We start from the raw sequence: 17257 nt of genomic DNA, 5'->3' as shown, positions 1-17257 counted from the left end.
TGTATTTCTAACAGTCAATTATAATCTCATGCGTGTTCTCGTTCACTGGCATAAAACGCCCGAGTATGCGCCGCCTCTCTACAATTCATTCCGTAGGTGCTATCTTTCTTTTTCAATTGGCAACTTTTGTCAAAGACTCAGAAAAGACCAAAAGAATCCCAATCACGCCGGATACAAAGGAGACATCAAGGGAAAAAGCCCGTCCGACGCCAAGACCATCTACTACATGTCTATCGAGTCGGTGAAGCGCAATATGCCGTGATTCTTCAAAACACCGTCTACGCCTTTAGGTGGTCGCGGGAAAGGATCCGCTAGCGGGCTCGTGTCGGGCGAGTCGGTCGATTTGTCCATGACGAGCGCCAGGCCGTGCGACTTGACAGCATCTACAAGCGCAGGGACCGAGTCCTTGTTATTGTTAGCCGAGATACTCCTTCTGATTCGAGATGGACATACCAAAAGTCGCGAGTAGCATATTAGACCCATAAAGTTGTTATTCTGGGCAATTCTGACTGCCTCCTTGATCGACGTGCTGCGTCGTCCGTGGGCATTTGCCATAGTGGACGCTGACTCGACCTCCTCTCTACCAAGATCGTTGCACAGGAAAACAGGAAAGTTGGGCTGCTTCCAGTTGAGCGTCGTGCAGAGGCTAGCATTGTAACTGCTGAAGACAATGGAGCGCAGCACCTGCGATGAGTGCGATTGCGCACGCTGGGCTCTCGCGTGATCGAATACGACAGTCAAAATGGCATCGACATACTCGTTGACTTCCAAAACGGGACCGAGTGCCAGGGCCTGTTCTTCGTCGGCTGTCGGGTAAAGAATCTGGAGGTTGGCGTGGACATTATGTGGCAAGATGACAAGCGCTTCCTTGAGCGTAACACCAGCTGTTGCCAACACGTGGTAAATCTCGGCAATATTCTCACCCTTTTTGTCGGCCAAAGTGGATAGGTCAGAGCGGCTTGCACTTCGCGCAGTAATAGTTTGAAACTGGCTCAGGCTCAAGCGACAGACCGCAATGTCGGACCAGCCACAGTCAATGGTCCACTGCGGCCAGATCACCGGAACTCCGTCACTTGTGTATTGAACACACAGTCGAACAAAGTCGCCAGAAAGGCTCGAGCCAGTGACGACAGCGTTGGTGGGCTGATTGAATTGGCTAGTTGCTTTCCAGTAAGTCTCAAAGTCCGTAATTTCGAGAGGCTGTCCTTTAAACGGTTTGATGACCTGCGTATTGAAGCTAATCTGACCAATCGCGCGAAGACGTGGATCAAACAGAGGCAGACAACAGGCCGTGCTGCCTTGCGGATTCTTGAATGTGCTGGACAGCGCAACCGTTTTGGCAATAATTTTGGCACCGTAGGTCGGAAAGACATCAAAATCGAGAGAGAATGTATCGAGGTTGTCGACCTGGAACGAGGCAATACGAGTGTCCTCCTGGATGGGTAAGATGATGTTTTGCGGAATAAGTTCGGAATTTTTAGACGAAATGGTAAGTCGAGCGGCGGGGTATTTTCCATCTTGAAAGAAGACGAGAGGCTGTTCGCTAGCATCATCGAAGCTGATTTGGACGACAGTTTTGGTGTCAAGGAAATTGTGTCCATATCGTCGCAGTGGAATTATCGGCGGCGGCAGCTCCAGAATAGGGATTGCGTCGGGATCTAATGTCATAGGCTGAGGAGCACTACTGCTGCCCATGGGCTCTAGTAACGGTTGCGCAACCAAAGGACTGGCCCGAGGTCGATTGTTAAAGGGTCTAAGAAGCTTCATGCAGGCCAGATGGCCCTCCCAAGCGGCGTAGTACATGGCCGGGAGGTCCTTCTCATCCAAGATGCTAGCATCGGCGCCGATCTTGAGGAGTGCCTGGAGGCACTCAACGCTGCCCTCGCTGGCAGCATGTACGAGAGGAGTCCACCCATAGAGCTTGTCGATCTGATCCAGATCCGCCCCAAATTGCTTGAGCAGTAACAAGAGATCAGGAGATTGACCTGAGCGAGCGACCAAGTGTTGAGGATACAGTCCTTCTGCGTCTGGGAGGATCTTTGCACCATGCTGAAGAAGCAGCTCAACAACTGGCCCGGAGCCGTGCTCGCAAGCAAGATTCAGAGGAACATGGTCGGCCTCGGAAACGGGGTCAATACGAGCGGACTTGGCGAGTAATAGCTTGACGCAATCGAGATGGCCGTGAATAATGGAGTGGATGAGGGGTGTAAAATTGTCGTGGTCAATCAGGTCAATCGTCTTGGTATTTGCTGCACCTCGTTAGTTTGATGCGGGCATGGTAATAATGTCCACGTACCATCAAGAAGAGCCTCCAGCATGCCAAGTCGTCCGTGCAAACTGGCATAGTGTGCAGGGACACGGCCATATACATCAGTACGGTCAACAGGGACACCAGCCTTCAGACCCCATTCAAGCACGTACTCCTTGCCGTAAATGGTGGCCTGATGAAGGCAATTTCGTTCATTGATGTCGTCGTACGAATGCAGATCAACGAGGCCCGTGTCGAGAAGTATTTGGAGAGAAACTCGAGGCGCCTCGTTGATGGCAGCAAGGAACGTGCGAGTCACCCTGTCCATCAAAAGATTGTCACCAGCCTCGGCGCTGGATGCAGACTGCATCTTGGTCAGAAGCTCCTTTAAAGTGTCAGAATTGCTGGTAATAACAGTCTCGAGAAGAAGTGTGTCAGCATCGCCTTCATCAGTTCCCATGAAATGCTGGCTTGTGACGACATGACCAGAGCTCTGAAAATTGACTTGGATGCCATCTGACCAGGCACCAAGTTCTTGTAAACTTGTCGTAGCCTGATCTGATAGCTCGCTGATTACGGTAGCATTGAAGAAGGGTTGGACTTCAACAGCTCTTGACAAATACAGCTCCTTTGTTTTCGATTTTGAGGTCTTGTCCCATTTCTTGAGTATTTTGGAAAAGGCGGTGCCGTTGATTTCGACAAACTGTTGGAGTTTGCTGAGGTCGGTGGCGAATTGTTGAAAGCCCTCTTCCAGCGTTGTGAATTTTGATGAACGCCTCGAAATGCCTTGACGAGATTGGATGACCTTTTTCTTGTCGAGAAGGGTTTTGAGGCGGATTTTCAGCTGCGAGACGTTAGACTGTGCCATGCGGACTGCATGTCCAAGCTTACCTCTGCCTCTTTTTGCAGGTAAAAGGCGTTGACTTTGTCGAGCTCTCGTTCCTACCAACGGTTAGAAGAAGTCACGCATATTCGCGAAATACGCACTAATTGAAAGAAGAATGTGGCTTTGTTTGCCTGGAGGGCGGCCTGCGAGTCGGCGAGGGCACCTGTCCGTTGACCATCGTGCTGGGCGCTTAGTGTAGGGGTAGCCGAAAGCTTCTTGATCAGCTGCGTAGGTAGCACGTTAGCAGTTGCCCAGCTGGAAGCGAGTATGTCTGTAGCAGCGTCAAGCACCAGCACAATGATGCTCCAGAAAGTTGATCGAGCCATTGTGTCACTAGTGTCCCCGACGCCACCGCAGAGCGAATCAATGTTTCGTGCCCACCTTTTTCAAGGCCTTGTAATTTACAAAGCTGGCTGCATATTCGGGGACCTCGAGCTGGCGCTTCTGAATTTGCTTCCCGAACTTCCTGTATCACAAATGTAAGCAGTCGAAATCGCGATGGCTCCGCGCCAACGGCGAGACGCTGAAGCGAGGTGCAGATACTAGGATCTGTGGCCCGATGTACCAGGGACATGGGTTAGGCAAGCTTACATGATGGATCTGGAAGCCTGTACTCGCGCGCGCAGAGAGACGACAGTGGTGATTATACCCCTTGCAGCCGCAGAGAGGCCAGAGGGGAAGTGTAGGAATGCGCGGAGGGAACAGGTGGCGTATCCAGTATATCGAGAGCGGCAAGAGAAACGAGACTTAGCGCAAGGAAGAGCCTCTCATGGCAGGAGGGGTCGAGTAGGGTTGTTGGTTGGGGGTGTCCCGGTAGAGGCCAAAAGCGCAAAGTGGTTGTCGCCGAAGAGTAGCGTCTACAAGCAAGTAACGTCGTGAAGCTGAACTTGAATGAGCAAAAACTTGGCTCTGTGGCTCCGGAGCTACGGGGGGCGACGCAGCTGATGGGCCGGGATGGCGAGAGCTGACGCAAGTTGCGTGTGAGTGGCGGCACCCGGGGAAGCTGCACAGCTGCAAGACGTACGCGAAGAACTGAAAGTAGCGCGAGCGCAAGCAAAGTCTGTGTGGGCGCCTGACTAGCTGCGGGAGGGAAAGCGTGCGTTCGGGTACCGTTGCGCCGGAGGACCTGAAGATACCGGGGTAGGGCGGTGATGTGGCCGTGAACTGAGAGGCAATATGCAGCAGCAGCAGCTATTAGCTGGTCGAGACTTCAGACTGGATGGTAGCCTTGAGCGTCAGGTCAGGTGGCTTGCGCTGAGTGCCTTGTGATTGTCTGCAAGGTTGGCTGCAGCAAGGCTCAATGCGCAGGTTGGCTGGAGGGGTTTGAAGCCAGTACCTTGGCAGGTGGGATTCGCTGTGATAGAGCAAGGACCTAGGTATATGAAGTACAGTGCCTAGCCGTGAAGCTCTGTTTGGAAGTGATGGTACTGCAGGCAATAGGGTAATGGTGCTCGTAGATGCCAGCAGCAGCTGCCATGTGTTGCTGCAGGGCTTAACTCGCTTTGCTCTGATGTGTCAAACGAGCCAAGGCCAGGGCAAAGCTCAATGCCGAGTCGGCTTCTTCTCTTTCTCTGTAGAGGCAGGAGAAGATGACCAGTAAAATGGTGAGGGGAAATGAAGACGGGCTTCGGTTTTGACGGGGCCCTGGGGTTTCTGACTAGGGCATCATAGCCGTGAGAGGTGAAGAGAGCAGCCGGAGAGGAAGCAAAGGGCGGAGGAAACTGTGGCTGGCAGGCGGCACACGGTGAGAACGGCTCCCAATTGGGTCCCAGGCTGTTTAGAATTGGGCTTCCGTGGAACCGAAGCTGGCCTGCTTGGCAAGGGTCGAGATGTTTCTGACCGGTTTGCTTTGGCTGCGTAGGACGGTGTCAAGTCGAGTGTACTGGGCGTAACATAGTATGTGTAGTTGCGGATCTCATCCCACTTCCAAGAGAACATGGGGGGCAGCATTTGGTGGTGGATTTGGAGGGGAGCTAATGTGCTAGTGAAGGGTCCGGAATTGATGACCGAGATTTAACCGCATATCAGAGTCGAACCAAGAAGAAACTGTTAAACTGTTAGAGAACCACTCGACATCTTTTTCGATCGGCAGCCCTCCATCTGGCGTTGTCATCTGCGACCAATAGACGCGCCCGGTGAGACCTCGTGGTCATGCAACAGGCGACTGGGCGCTCGACAGGTCGACTTTCCAAGGCACCGCTGTGTATTCTTTTTTTTTCTAAAGTCGCGGCTTGCCCCGTCGAAGTTATACTAGCCAGGAACCACTCAACGTAATATTCTCTCTATGCACCGTCTCGCGTTCTCTTAACAAGCTGTCCATCTGTGCGCGCAGCGCCATCACCAGCCTCGTACTCACTCAGCCTGTTGGGGCTTCTGATGCAGCCAATTAATGTGCCCATTACTTGATTCTCGTACCGTGCGACGTCACACAATACCAATCCTGTCCAACTGCCCCGCGTCCCACCGCGCTTCCGCGGTCAGCTACTAAGGCATAACTAATGGCTTCATCCACTACGGCATGCAAGCACCAACTCAAAATGAGCACAAGATGGCATATGAAGTTAATTTGATAGCTTTTTATTGGTGCTTAGGGAAAAGAACGGCTCGTCGATCAATCTGTTGACAACTTACACGGCTATTATTAAAGTATACAAAACGTGGCCGCCGCCATGTCGCCCACTTCCTATCAATATCATCCTAATACTACTCAATTCTTCTTGTTAGCCGTCACTTCTGCCTTGGTTGGCTCCCCTAGGCTATCCGCCATGGCCTCAGCGGTTGCCTTCTTCAAGCGCTGCGCCGAATGGTCGGCCTTAACCGCACTGTTATCCTTGTCATCCTTGGTATCTTTGGGCTTGGACTCTTTGGTCTCCTTCTCGTCCTCGCTGTCACCCAGACTGAAAGGATCATTGTCGGTGATCGGCTCGGGCTCGACACTTGACAAGGGCTGCCACTTGCTAGCCTTGCTGGCCGCCGCCGCGTTGTCCTTGGGTGGCACTTTGGGTGACGAGTCGTACATGTTAATCTCCTCGTGACCTTCCTTGAACCCGACTCTTCGACCATCAGGTCTAGGTGATTTTGACGGCGGAGGAGGTCGATGCAGACCCTGGTTTGATAGCGGGTGGTTGGTGGGGTCTGCAATACGTTAATGACTTTCATATTGCACAGATTGTAGATGTACTCACGGCCATCTGATGAAAATCGCATGCCAGCAAAGTCGTCACTGAGAACCTGCGGGTCTGCGTCATAGCGATCGTAGTCGCCGCTGCGACGACTGGCCTCGCCTTGGCGTCGAAAAGGCTGGCCTTCGCTCTGTGTCCTCTCTTCAGTCTCGTCGAAGCTGTCTTCCAGCTTCTTTCTTATCCCGGCAATCCATCCATTGACCTTTGTTTGCGTGTCGATGAACCCCTTGCGTAGATTCTCCCGAATGACGGGAAGATCGTCGTCTAGAAAGCTGTGCTCGCGGTCGTCTTCCTCAGGGTTGCGCGATCGGCCGTTGCGATTCAGACTCGAGGTGCGGGCCTCATATGCGCCGACGTTGTCGTAGTGCTCAGCTAGCTGACGCGCATAAAGCTCGTCAGCCTCGACCTGCGAGATGGGAGCCTGTCCGTGAGGGCGAGGAGGCTGAGCTGGCGGCTGCTCCTCGGGTTCGTTTTTGGCGGCGTCTGGGTCAGTCATTTCTGCGGTATAATGGTTAGCTGTCTGGCGTTTCAAGCTACAGCAATGGCGACTCACCCAGCAACGCATTAAATGCTGGCTCAACTTTGCCGCCGCTAGCTCTCAGTACAGCCCTGATCACGCCCGAGTCCACCGATGGGAAAGCTTCTTTGAGTATAGTTTCACTCTTCTGAGCTTCCGACACGGGCCGGGGGGGCTTCGCAGGCGCAACTTCAGATTCCGCAGTAGCCTGTGTTTGAGCTTCGGCGGCAGAAGTCTGGCTCACGGAAGTTTGACCTGCGCTGACTGTTGGTTTCGCGGCAGCGCCAGCTTTCGTAGGTGTGGCCGTTCCGTCGATGGCAACAATGCTCGTGTCCTGGACGTCATCGTCATCCATCTCGAGGGGACGCGCTGTGGTGGGTGATTCGGGAATGTCCTCTACGGTAGGTTTGGACGGCTTGCCCTGCAATAAAGTGTTAGACTGGCAGGTTCGACAATTATTGGGTACTGCTGACCCTCACCGTCTCTGCAGTATTAGACGCCATATTGAGCCCCTGGTTAGTGTTTCTTGGTAGAGGCGCAGCACGACTATGGTGAGGAATCGGGTTATAAAGTTTTCGAGTGTGAAGCTGACAGTTGCAATATTCTATGCAGCTTACGTGAAGGTAAGAGGCTCAAAAGCAAAAGATCGGACGTTTTGTGTTTCATCCAGACGTTGTCTGGTCTTATGACGAGGGGTCGAAGCTGTCCACAACGAGATGACGTGCCCCACTGACGAGGCCAAGCCCAAGCCACGTCTAATTCGCCACAACACTTAGCTTCAGCCTCTTCTCCCCAATCTGCTCCAGGGTAGCCGCTTGTAAATATTTGAACAACGCATGTTTGTCTTCTGGGTATTTAGCATACTATGCCTACAGCATAATGAGGGTGAGTGGGAATTGTGCTGGAGCTACTTGGTCTTGAATCATTGTACTCGAAAGTTCATTGATTGTGGTAGCGCGGGCGCTGCTCTGAAGGCTGTTCACAGCTGCCTGAACAATGGCTGAAAACGATTTGGACGCAAATTTCATACCAGCACTGCACAAGCCTCCAGCCCTACTGCCCATCGCCAAGCACAGAGAGAGCCTGCTTTATACAATTGAGACATACCCAGTCACCATAGTCATTGGTCAAACAGGATCCGGAAAGACGACGCAGATTCCTCAGTTCTTAGAAAAGGCAGGGTGGTGCAACGATGGCAAAATTATCGGCGTGACGCAGGTACGTTTGATATACGAAGTCGCGGAAATATAATGACTGACGCGTCAAATTATAGCCTAGACGCGTCGCAGCTACGACAGTTGCCTTGCGCGTCGCCGATGAGGTTGGTTGCGAGGTTGGTAAAGAGGTGGGATACTCGATACGCTTCGAGGATGTCACATCCGAGTCGACGCGTATCAAGTTTCTTACCGACGGACTACTCATTCGCGAGGCGCTCGTCGACCCGCTTCTGAGCGGATACTCGGTCATCATGGTTGATGAAGCTCATGAGAGGTCAATCAGCACAGACGTATTACTAGGGCTGCTCAAGAAGATTCGCAAGAAGCGCCCGGAGCTGCGCATCATCATCAGCAGCGCGACGCTGGACCCGGAGACGTTTCTCCAATTTTTCATCTCGAGCAGCGAAACAGCGCCAACTACCGGCGACAAAACCGATGCAAGCAAAGTAGGAGTAGTGGTCAGCTTGGAAGGTCGGACGTTTCCGATCGACCTGATGTACCTTGAAGCACCGGCCGAAAATTACGTCGAAAAGGTCATCTCTACAGTTGTGGACATTCACACTCAAGAGGGCGAGGGCGATATATTGGTGTTCATGACTGGACGAGAAGAGATTGATTTTGCAGTCCAGGCTATTTCGGAACGTGCTCCAGAACTCGAGGCCAAGTATGGTCCTCTTCAGCCTATGCCACTGTATGCTGGCCTGACTACAGAGGAGCAAATGTACGTCTTTGATAAGCCGCCCGAAGGAACAAGAAAAGTAGTGTTATCCACAAACATTGCTGAGGCGTCAGTGACCATTGATGGCATTGTGTTTGTCGTCGACTCGGGCTACGTTAAGCTGCGTGCATATAATCCGAAGACGGGTATCGAGTCCCTCACCGCAACGCCCATTTCCAAGGCGTCTGCTGCACAGCGTGCAGGGCGTGCAGGTCGAACGAAACCCGGAAAATGCTTTCGTCTCTACACGGAGCAAGCTTACAACGGACTCGCGCAGAGTAACCCGCCAGAAATTCAGCGATCAAACCTGGCCCCAACGATACTTCAGCTCAAGGCCCTCGGCATCGACAACATTGTGCGCTTCGACTTTCTATCACCACCCCCATCTCAGCTCGTAGGGAAAGCGCTCGAGCTCCTGTATTCGCTCGGCGCACTCGACGAATACGCCAAGCTCACGCGGCCGTTGGGCATGCGCATGGCGGAGCTGGCCGTCGAGCCCATGATGGCCAAGACGCTCCTGTCGGCGCCTTCCTTTGGCTGTTTGAGCGAGATGCTCACCATTGCCGCCATGACGAGTCTCGGCAGCAGCGTGTGGTTCTACCACGACGGCGAGCGCAAGAAGATGGAGAGCGCGCGGCGCAGATTTGCCGCCGAAGAGGGCGACCATTTGACTCTGCTCAACGCGTACCAGGCATTTGTCACGCGCGGCAAGAAGGAGGCCAAGTTTTGTCACGACAATCACCTCAATTCTCGGGCCATGACGCGTGCCGTGAGCATCCGCGCGCAGCTGAAGCGGTACCTGGAGCGGTTTGGCATCGTCGTCGACGAGACTTTATCACGGCAGCAGCAGCAGCAGCAGCATGATGACGGTAGCAGGGCGGACAAGGCCGAGGCGATACTGCGGTGCCTGACGGCGGGCTACTTTGCGCACGCGGCGCGGATGCAGGCGGACGGCACGTTTCGCAACGTCGAGGGAGGCACAGTGCTGCACGCGCACCCGAGCTCGCTGCTGTTTGGGCGCAAGGCGGATTGGGTCGTCTTTCACGAAGTCATGGAGACGAATGACAAGACGTACATACGTGAGGCGAGCAAGACGGAAAAGGGCTGGCTGCTGGAGTATGCGCCCGAGTTTTACAAGGTGACGAGTACGCGGAGAGAGTAGTAGCATAGTTGTGCAATATACACTTTTTCTACCTTTTTTGTGCAGAGCATTTGCTTAAGCACGTGTCATTGCCAATTGTAAGAATTCTGTACGTGGCAGCGCTGCGCCGGCTGGAGCTGACGCGCATCAGGAGGCAGATAGATGCCCACACCAGCGGCTCTTTTCCAAACCAGGCCATTCGGCCGAAGGAAGAACAAAAGATGCCGCGCAGGGGAGGAAAAAAAAAAACCCTCCTCTCGGCGGATTCCTCTTTCAAAGGTTTCCAGACAGCAAACGGTGACAGTGGAGAGGGCCTAGAACGTTGGGTGACTGCAGGTCCAAGGTACCACAAGGCTCACAAAGTCGCAGTGGAATGCAAGTGGGTTGCTAAAGACGCAATATTTTGCCTGCTTTGCGCGCGAGTGTTGAGGTGATGCGTACATGAAGTTTGTGTGCAAAGATGGAAAGGAAGAAACGACGAACATGTGAGGGAAAGGGTAGAGGAACTGGGTTGCTGGGATTGGACGGGAGAGGCTGGAACATAGTGCAGGGAGGAGGAATGTCTTAAATGACACGGCTACGGCTCGAATACTTTGCAGGGAGAAGCGTGCAGCATCCAGATTCGGGTTACATTAATGATAGTGAAAGAAGCAAATAGAGACATGATTAGGTAAAGGGGAAAATGAATTGAACAAGTTGGAAGAAAAAAGCGCGGATATATATTTAGTTAATAATGGGAGGTCTGTCGTTGTACCGCGATATATACGGAGTAATAATTGTGACAAATCTTTGAGTTGGTCTACCTACTGATACTCCGTACCTAATTAGTAGGTACGGTTGGTTGTGAACGGCCCATGCAGGCAGGCAAGCAGGCAAGCAGGGCAAAGTGTCATGAGATACGGGGCTCAGATTCCCGTACTAGACGGTGCGATGTAAATTATTTATTACGACTTCTTCTTCGCTTCTGTGCATCCTTCGCATTTGGTTTTGGAGGCTGACGATTGGCACGAGGCTCTGCGAACCAGTCGTTTCGACAAGGCAGTGGGCAGTGCAGTCTTTCGCTTTCAAAAGAAATGACTTGTCGTTCGATCCATCTCAGAACCAGGAATCACCCCCCAAACCCCCCCACACCCACCTAATTTCTTTGATGATGATGAGCGGTCTCCTCTGGTACCTGCATGAGCATGGAGGCCGTGTCCGCCGCCCTGGCAGCCAATCAATGGATCGGAGCTGCCCCTTTTTTTCCCTGTTCCTGATTTCTTCTCTCTTTGTGCATCCTGCCACCTGCGCCGTGCCTGGTTGTGTTGTGTCAGGCGATAAATCTTGGTCGAGGTTACATCAGGGAGGGGACGAGTGCAACGGAGCCTAGAATAAATCCTGCTGGGGGGAACTGGATATAAACTTTACAGGGCAGGATAATGGGAGAAGAATGAGAGGTCGACAAATGGCAGAGCCTGAATCGGAGACGCCAAGAGGTCAACTACCAAAGGGAAACCAAAAAGGTCAGCCTCGTTTTCCTTAGATTGGCCCTTTATTTATCAAAAGGCTGCCAATGCTACCTCTCCTGCATCGGTAACAATGAAGGAGAAAATGGTACAGCCTCCGCTGTTACGCCCACAATCTCCTGTCATCTCTGCACAACTACAAATTTGTTTCTGGAGAGTTGCTTGGCTTTTCATGCGGGCAGTTCCGCTAGGGCTCCCCCAGTATTACTTATCAGTAACAATAACAGCAGGGCATGGGAAACCACTTGACCATGCACAGGTCTCGAGCTATTGCGCAAGAAAGGACAGATGAATAAACAAAACAACCCCTTCAATGCCCTGATTCGAATACACAATCGAAACGGCAGGCTGCATTGTCGTAGATTGAAAGGGCTCGCCTGACTCGGCCGCGGACAGACTCGTGAATGCTCCCGTCGTCGGTGCCGCCATGACACAAGTTCCTGTTTGTAGAACGTGGCAGTTTTCTTCTTGCTTGGCTTGAGGAACAAAATTTTCTCGTCACAATGAAAGACTGGCTCGCATGGTCCTTTTATGGGTTCTTGTCCGTCTCTGTTACTCTGTATTACTTATCAGTAGGAATTCCGGTGGCGGTCCACGGTGTATTTGGATAATCCCTGTCTCGAGATCCCTACAAGCTTCAATTTTATTGAAAAAGGGCCGCTAGTAGAAGGGGCCGCCGCCCATTGCCAATTAAACGTCTTGTGGTCACATCTGTAATGTTGCGAGTTGGTCTAGCCCTGTCTGTCTGTCCACCCCTTGCGCCCGTCTGTCCTGTTTCGCCCCGCTTATTACCAGCAAGGCCATGTTGGCTGTGCCAATGGGTACACTGTCTGACTGTCTGGCAGTGAGACTTTCACTGGGCTCTGAATTCACGTTTGATAGCGCAATCCGTTTTCCTGCGCCAGTAATCCCAAGTCTAGTGCTTTTCCGCTTCTAGTCTAGCCCCAGGCACCTCCCGCTTTGGCTTACAGGCACAAAAAGCCCCATCAGCACTGCAATGAATTGCTGTGCCATGTTCTAGGTATATACCTAGGTAAGGTAGGTAAGGTACGTTAGTAGAGGGCATTTAGCGCCATTTGCTCTGTAATTTCCGACAATTCCAGCGCTGCCTCCCGCTAAATGAGCTGTCATGTAGCGCTGCATGCCCTGTGTTATCCTCTTACCATGTTATTGTCGGTCCACTGCTGGCAAAGAAAATAGCAAGAAAACATCCCTGGCAAATTCGCCCATTCACTTAGTACCTACTCACCCATGCCAGCCCCCCAGTTCCTTGCATCGCTCCCCTCTCGTCTCTCTCTCTTCGCGAGCCTCATCCTGCTACTTTCCCTTTTTCCCTTTTTTTCCCTTCTTTCCCTCCTTCCCAGCAATCTCGTTCCAGGCCGGGCTCGTGGTCCCGTGTTTTTGTTTTTTTCCCCGTTGCCAAACCTCACGTTCTTTCCAGTCACTCTTTAGATTGTTTAACTGTGCGCTTTTAGTACCTTAGTTTGTTTACTCGGGCTACAGTCATTCCTTAACAGCACCCACTCCCCTCGCTTCGGTGCAGCTCAATACACCGCGTCACTCATTTTCACCAAACGGCAAGGCCATTCGATACTCGCCGCCCGCCTCCCGACACTGGACGAGTCTCTTCTTTCGATTATTGCGCCGCTCGATTTTCTCTCCATCTTCGCTGTTGAGATCTGCCCTCGACTTATCCGCCGTTTCCCGCAAATATCGTTCCTGGTGGTACCACCATCGCTCACCACCTCACGAGGAACGCAACGTCTCTTGTTTATTCCGTCTTCCAACTTCATCTCATCCAACCCTGGAAATGCATGCTCAAGTCTTGTTTTGATACCATTTCCCTTATTCCGACACTTCTCATAGCTTGCCGTGCCGAGCTCCCTCCGCCATGGATAAACAAGACAGCAGCCCTAGTGCCGCTTCACTGCCCAGACATCCACATTCGAACTTGGCACGCCAAGTCGCTACAGAAATGCCCAGTCTCTGGTCTCGGATCGCTCGCCGAACGGATAGTGACGGCCTTTGCTCCAAAAACGAAACGTGTGGTCGCGGCATCAGTCCCAATGCTACTAACTTGGCTATTGCCCTTGGTGTTGTGTAAGAGATTGCTGTTACTATCAATCCGTCAACCCCCCTAACGTCATATAGAATTCCCGTTGTTGCTGCGGCCATCACCTTCTTCTTACTTCACCGACGAAGCGTCAAACGCATGCACATGGAAGACGCCAAATACCGCGAAACCGATCTTGATTACGGCTTGGATGAAGCTCCCTCCAAAGGAAAGCGAATGACGGCCATGTTTGGTGCTGGCGGGGAAAAGCAGCAGCACCGTCCTGGCCAATTGTCCATGGACATGAACCTGTCGTCGCCCTATCTGCTCCCTCCCGATCTCAACCAGTCCAAGGAGTCAATTCACTCGCTCGCCAAGTCATACCACAACCAACAAGACCCTTACCACACCGTGCCTCTCTACTGCGGTGGCGATGGCTCTTCCATTCGATCATTCCCTAGAGGAGAGCCCTACTCTCCCATAAGCAGCAAGCACCAGTCTTTCGCCAGCAATCTCCCACCTCGCACACACTCCAAGTCGCAGTCCCCTCTGGCCGGTGATCCATTTGCTACACCAACTCAGCCAGAGCCTGCTCACATGGCGCGAGATGACGCGCCTCCTTCCATCCCCGACAAGAATCTTCCTATTCAGCCAATTGTTCCCGAAATTGGTACTGTTAATGGCGCCGACGCCGACGACCAGAGCATCTATGAAATGCCCGATGTTGCTTCTCCTCCCGCAGCCCTTGCCAAGGACCCCAAGACCGGTCTGCCCATTGACAACAGCTTTCGCTTTGAACTTGCCGGCACTGTTGAGCAGGATCCTACCGTTGGTGTCGCGCAGCTTAGCGATGACTTGGGTCATCAAAATCCCCATGACCATGACCTGAGTCTCAACGGCGAACTGCCAACAGTCTTGTCTCCCGATGATACACATGGCTATCCCATTGATGCTAGCCAAGCTGCCTACGATGAGCACAACGACGCTTACCCTCAAATTCAGACTACAGAGTATTATGAAGACACAAATTATGAGGTCGAAGACATGCAGCGAGGCCGCACAAATGGCTTGGGTGTTCCGCAGACAGCGGCCAAAAGACTGTCTGTTGGTGTCGTGCCCCTGCCACCCGCAGAGGTCACCCAATCTGAGGACCCCGAGTACCGCGCCAATCGCATTAGGTCCTTTTATAAGGAGTATTTTGAGGACTATGCCGACGCACCACCTCTGCCAGGCCAAGAAGAACACCACGAAGAGTACGATGCTGGTTACCTGGGCGATGCTGCCTACTACGATGCCGATAGCAACGCTTTTGTTATGCCATACGCTCAGCCCGTTACTCGCCGGGCCATGACACCTCCTCCTGGAGGTGCCCGTCGCGGCCCGCCTGGTCCTAGAAGACCCCGTGGCCCTGGTTCCATTGGTGGAATGAGCCTTCCTGGAGGGCCTGGTCGCATGCGCGCTGGTTCTCACGGCCAATTTGGTCGTGCCCCGCCTAAGAACAAGCTTCCCCCGCCTGCTGCTCTCAATACCCTACCGACGCCCTCTAAGCTTACAGACGATACGGCTCTCCTTAATGCCATGGACTTTGCACCGCCAGAACTGTTCAGGGATCAAGCTGCTGGCCGTAGCCAGAGCCCTCTAGGCGAACGCCGACCGTACAAGCCTGGCCACGCTGCCGCTTCTCCTCTCGTCACGGCCTTTGACGAGCTCGCTGCCCTCCCCAGCCCGCATCTGCTCCGCAAGTCGTCGACGTTTACCGGTCTCGACTTTGCGCCGCCCAAGAGATTCAAGGACGAAAGCGACAAGAGCGACGCCGGCAGCATCAAGAGTAATCGCAGTGGCATCTCAGCCGTCCAGCTTGGCGCCATCAGAAGTGGCGCCGGTCGTATCAGCCGTCTGCCCGGCGATACTGTTTTCACCACCAGCAATTTCGGTGACCAGCTGAAGCCTCAATGGGGTATGCGTCAATAAGCGAACCATACAATACGGGACCAGGCATTTTGTTTCGGAGTTTGCTTTTAGCAAGGGCACGTTGTACTTTTTTCCTTCATACATCCCTCGGCATACACTTTACGGAGTCGATTTGGACCACAAGCAGCATCACTTGCATTTCGTTTCCCTTTCCTCGTCGACCCTTTGAAACTGGCATATAGACGGAATAACTCATAAGCAACGCATTCTTGTCACAACAGGGACAAAGGCAGAGCACACACACAAGCACACATGCACATCCACAACATGTACACTTTTTTTGACATTCTTTCTTCTTGACAACCGAAACAGATTCGCGTATACAATTCAATCATGTCGGAGATTACTACTGGGTGTTGAAGCCCATTTATAGGGGGGTTTATCGTTTCATGGCTGCAAGGAGGTGGCACTTGTATATAATTAAACAGTCAAACTAAGCGTCAATGGATTGGGCCGAAGTGCAACGAACGAGTGGTCCCCTTTAAAGATGAGTGAAGTGTGTCGCATAATATTTCTTCTTGTCGTGAGGGTGCATCGGTCGCTGACAGAGCGGCAGCATTTCTTTTTTCTTAGAGCTCTGCGTTCGAGAGCTCTACAGTCGTATATATTGGAGGCGCCTAATCAGCAAGACGGGATGCAATGATGAAGAGGTATCGGACAATGTCGATTTGTACAATCGCGTTTGCCTTGGTCAGGGACTTGGCGGTGGTTGCTCGTGCTCCAATGTCACATGTGGCGCCGCCTTGGCGACGGATTCATCTAACGACGTTTGGGACCATGATTTCATGTTAATGACTCGGGAGTTGTAGATTCTTTTGTCTTTTTCTGTTCTTCTTTCATGTTTTCTCCCCCGAGCCAGACCTCGAGTTGCACGCGACCAAGATGAGGCAATGTTCAAAGCAGGGCTGCAATAACTGATTGGAAGCTGCGGTTTCCGCACGCAGGCAAAGGCTAGTAGTCAGTCACGCATAGTCGGGAAAAGAAACCGTTTGAAAAGGAGAGAACAGTAAAAACATTGTTGGCTGGAAACAGGGACCATGGCCGTGTGTGCTAAGCTAGTGGGCATCTGCATTCCAGCGGGCCCATCAAGTCACGCCGCCAGGAGAAGCCGTTTCCATTGGAATGGCGCTAGAAGACGGAAATGGCCCTTGAAGAAGGACTGGAAATTTAGACCTCGTTTGTTCTTTGCCTCGATTGGCCGAAATCAGGGTCGTATCAATGAAGAGCAGGAGCTCAAGGTGAAGCTCATTATTTCGTCACGAATGGTGCACGACATTTGCAAGCTGCAGTAAGTTGATGGACTTTGTAACTGGTGCTCGGACACGGGGGGGACAAGAGAAAATGGGGCGCCGAAAGGATGCGAGCAGGGTGTTGGCGGCACGTCCCGTTCATTTCGGCATGTGGCAGGTTGAGTTCAGGCTACCTCTGGGCTGGCATGGCGGCGAGCTGGGATGGTTTTTTTTTGGTCTGCAAGTTATGAGGGGTCGAGGGTTGTCCAAAAAAGAATGCCAGAATCACTGCAGAGATGAAGAAAGTGATGGTTGGCAAAAACTTCATTGCCCGTCGTGATGTGGTTCAGCAGCGGTCGGGCCAACTGGCTGGCAAGTTGTTTTGAAAGCGGCTGTGCTGAGGCTCAGTCAGCAGGTGGGCGTGCCGAGTGTTGGTGGAGGAGGGCTGGTCCTATAAATACAGTATCAGCAGAAAGGTTGTAGTTTTATTCTTGTTGTGATTGTCTCTCTAATTTTTGAAAAGAAGAAGGCAAAAAAAAAAAAAAAAGGAAAATAAACAAAAGAAGAGAGAGAGAGAGAGAGAGAGAGAT

The 17257-nt window shown here is 52.4% G+C and overlaps 4 protein-coding genes across 4 annotated transcripts; 2 read left to right on the top strand and 2 right to left on the bottom strand.

The window, feature by feature from the left end:
- Positions 1-222: 222 nt before the first annotated feature.
- Positions 223-3460, bottom strand: BBA_07494 (SPX domain-containing protein; the record flags this gene model as incomplete). Its single annotated transcript, XM_008602591.1, has 5 exons — positions 223-405; positions 454-2249; positions 2297-3092; positions 3140-3190; positions 3236-3460. The coding sequence occupies 5 exons, from the start codon at positions 3458-3460 to the stop codon at positions 223-225; spliced, it is 3051 nt and encodes a 1016-aa protein (XP_008600813.1).
- Positions 3461-5841: 2381 nt separating this feature from the next.
- BBA_07493 (CUE domain-containing protein) lies at positions 5842-7336 on the bottom strand (the record flags this gene model as incomplete). Its single annotated transcript, XM_008602590.1, has 4 exons — positions 5842-6269; positions 6320-6814; positions 6870-7254; positions 7313-7336. 4 exons carry the CDS (start codon positions 7334-7336, stop codon positions 5842-5844), a joined length of 1332 nt encoding a protein of 443 aa, XP_008600812.1.
- A 493-nt stretch (positions 7337-7829) lies between these two features.
- Positions 7830-9930, top strand: BBA_07492 (helicase associated domain-containing protein; the record flags this gene model as incomplete). Its single annotated transcript, XM_008602589.1, has 2 exons — positions 7830-8051; positions 8107-9930. The coding sequence occupies 2 exons, from the start codon at positions 7830-7832 to the stop codon at positions 9928-9930; spliced, it is 2046 nt and encodes a 681-aa protein (XP_008600811.1).
- Positions 9931-13305: 3375 nt separating this feature from the next.
- Positions 13306-15438, top strand: BBA_07491 (uncharacterized protein; the record flags this gene model as incomplete). Its single annotated transcript, XM_008602588.1, has 2 exons — positions 13306-13514; positions 13566-15438. The coding sequence occupies 2 exons, from the start codon at positions 13306-13308 to the stop codon at positions 15436-15438; spliced, it is 2082 nt and encodes a 693-aa protein (XP_008600810.1).
- Between the last annotated feature and the right edge of the window lie 1819 nt (positions 15439-17257).

Source organism: Beauveria bassiana, assembly GCF_000280675.1.
Source record: "Beauveria bassiana ARSEF 2860 unplaced genomic scaffold BBA_S00025, whole genome shotgun sequence".
Classification (NCBI taxonomy): Eukaryota; Fungi; Ascomycota; class Sordariomycetes; order Hypocreales; family Cordycipitaceae; genus Beauveria; species Beauveria bassiana.
The sequence above is the reverse complement of the archived record's forward strand: the minus strand, read 5'-3'. Positions and strand labels throughout refer to the sequence as shown.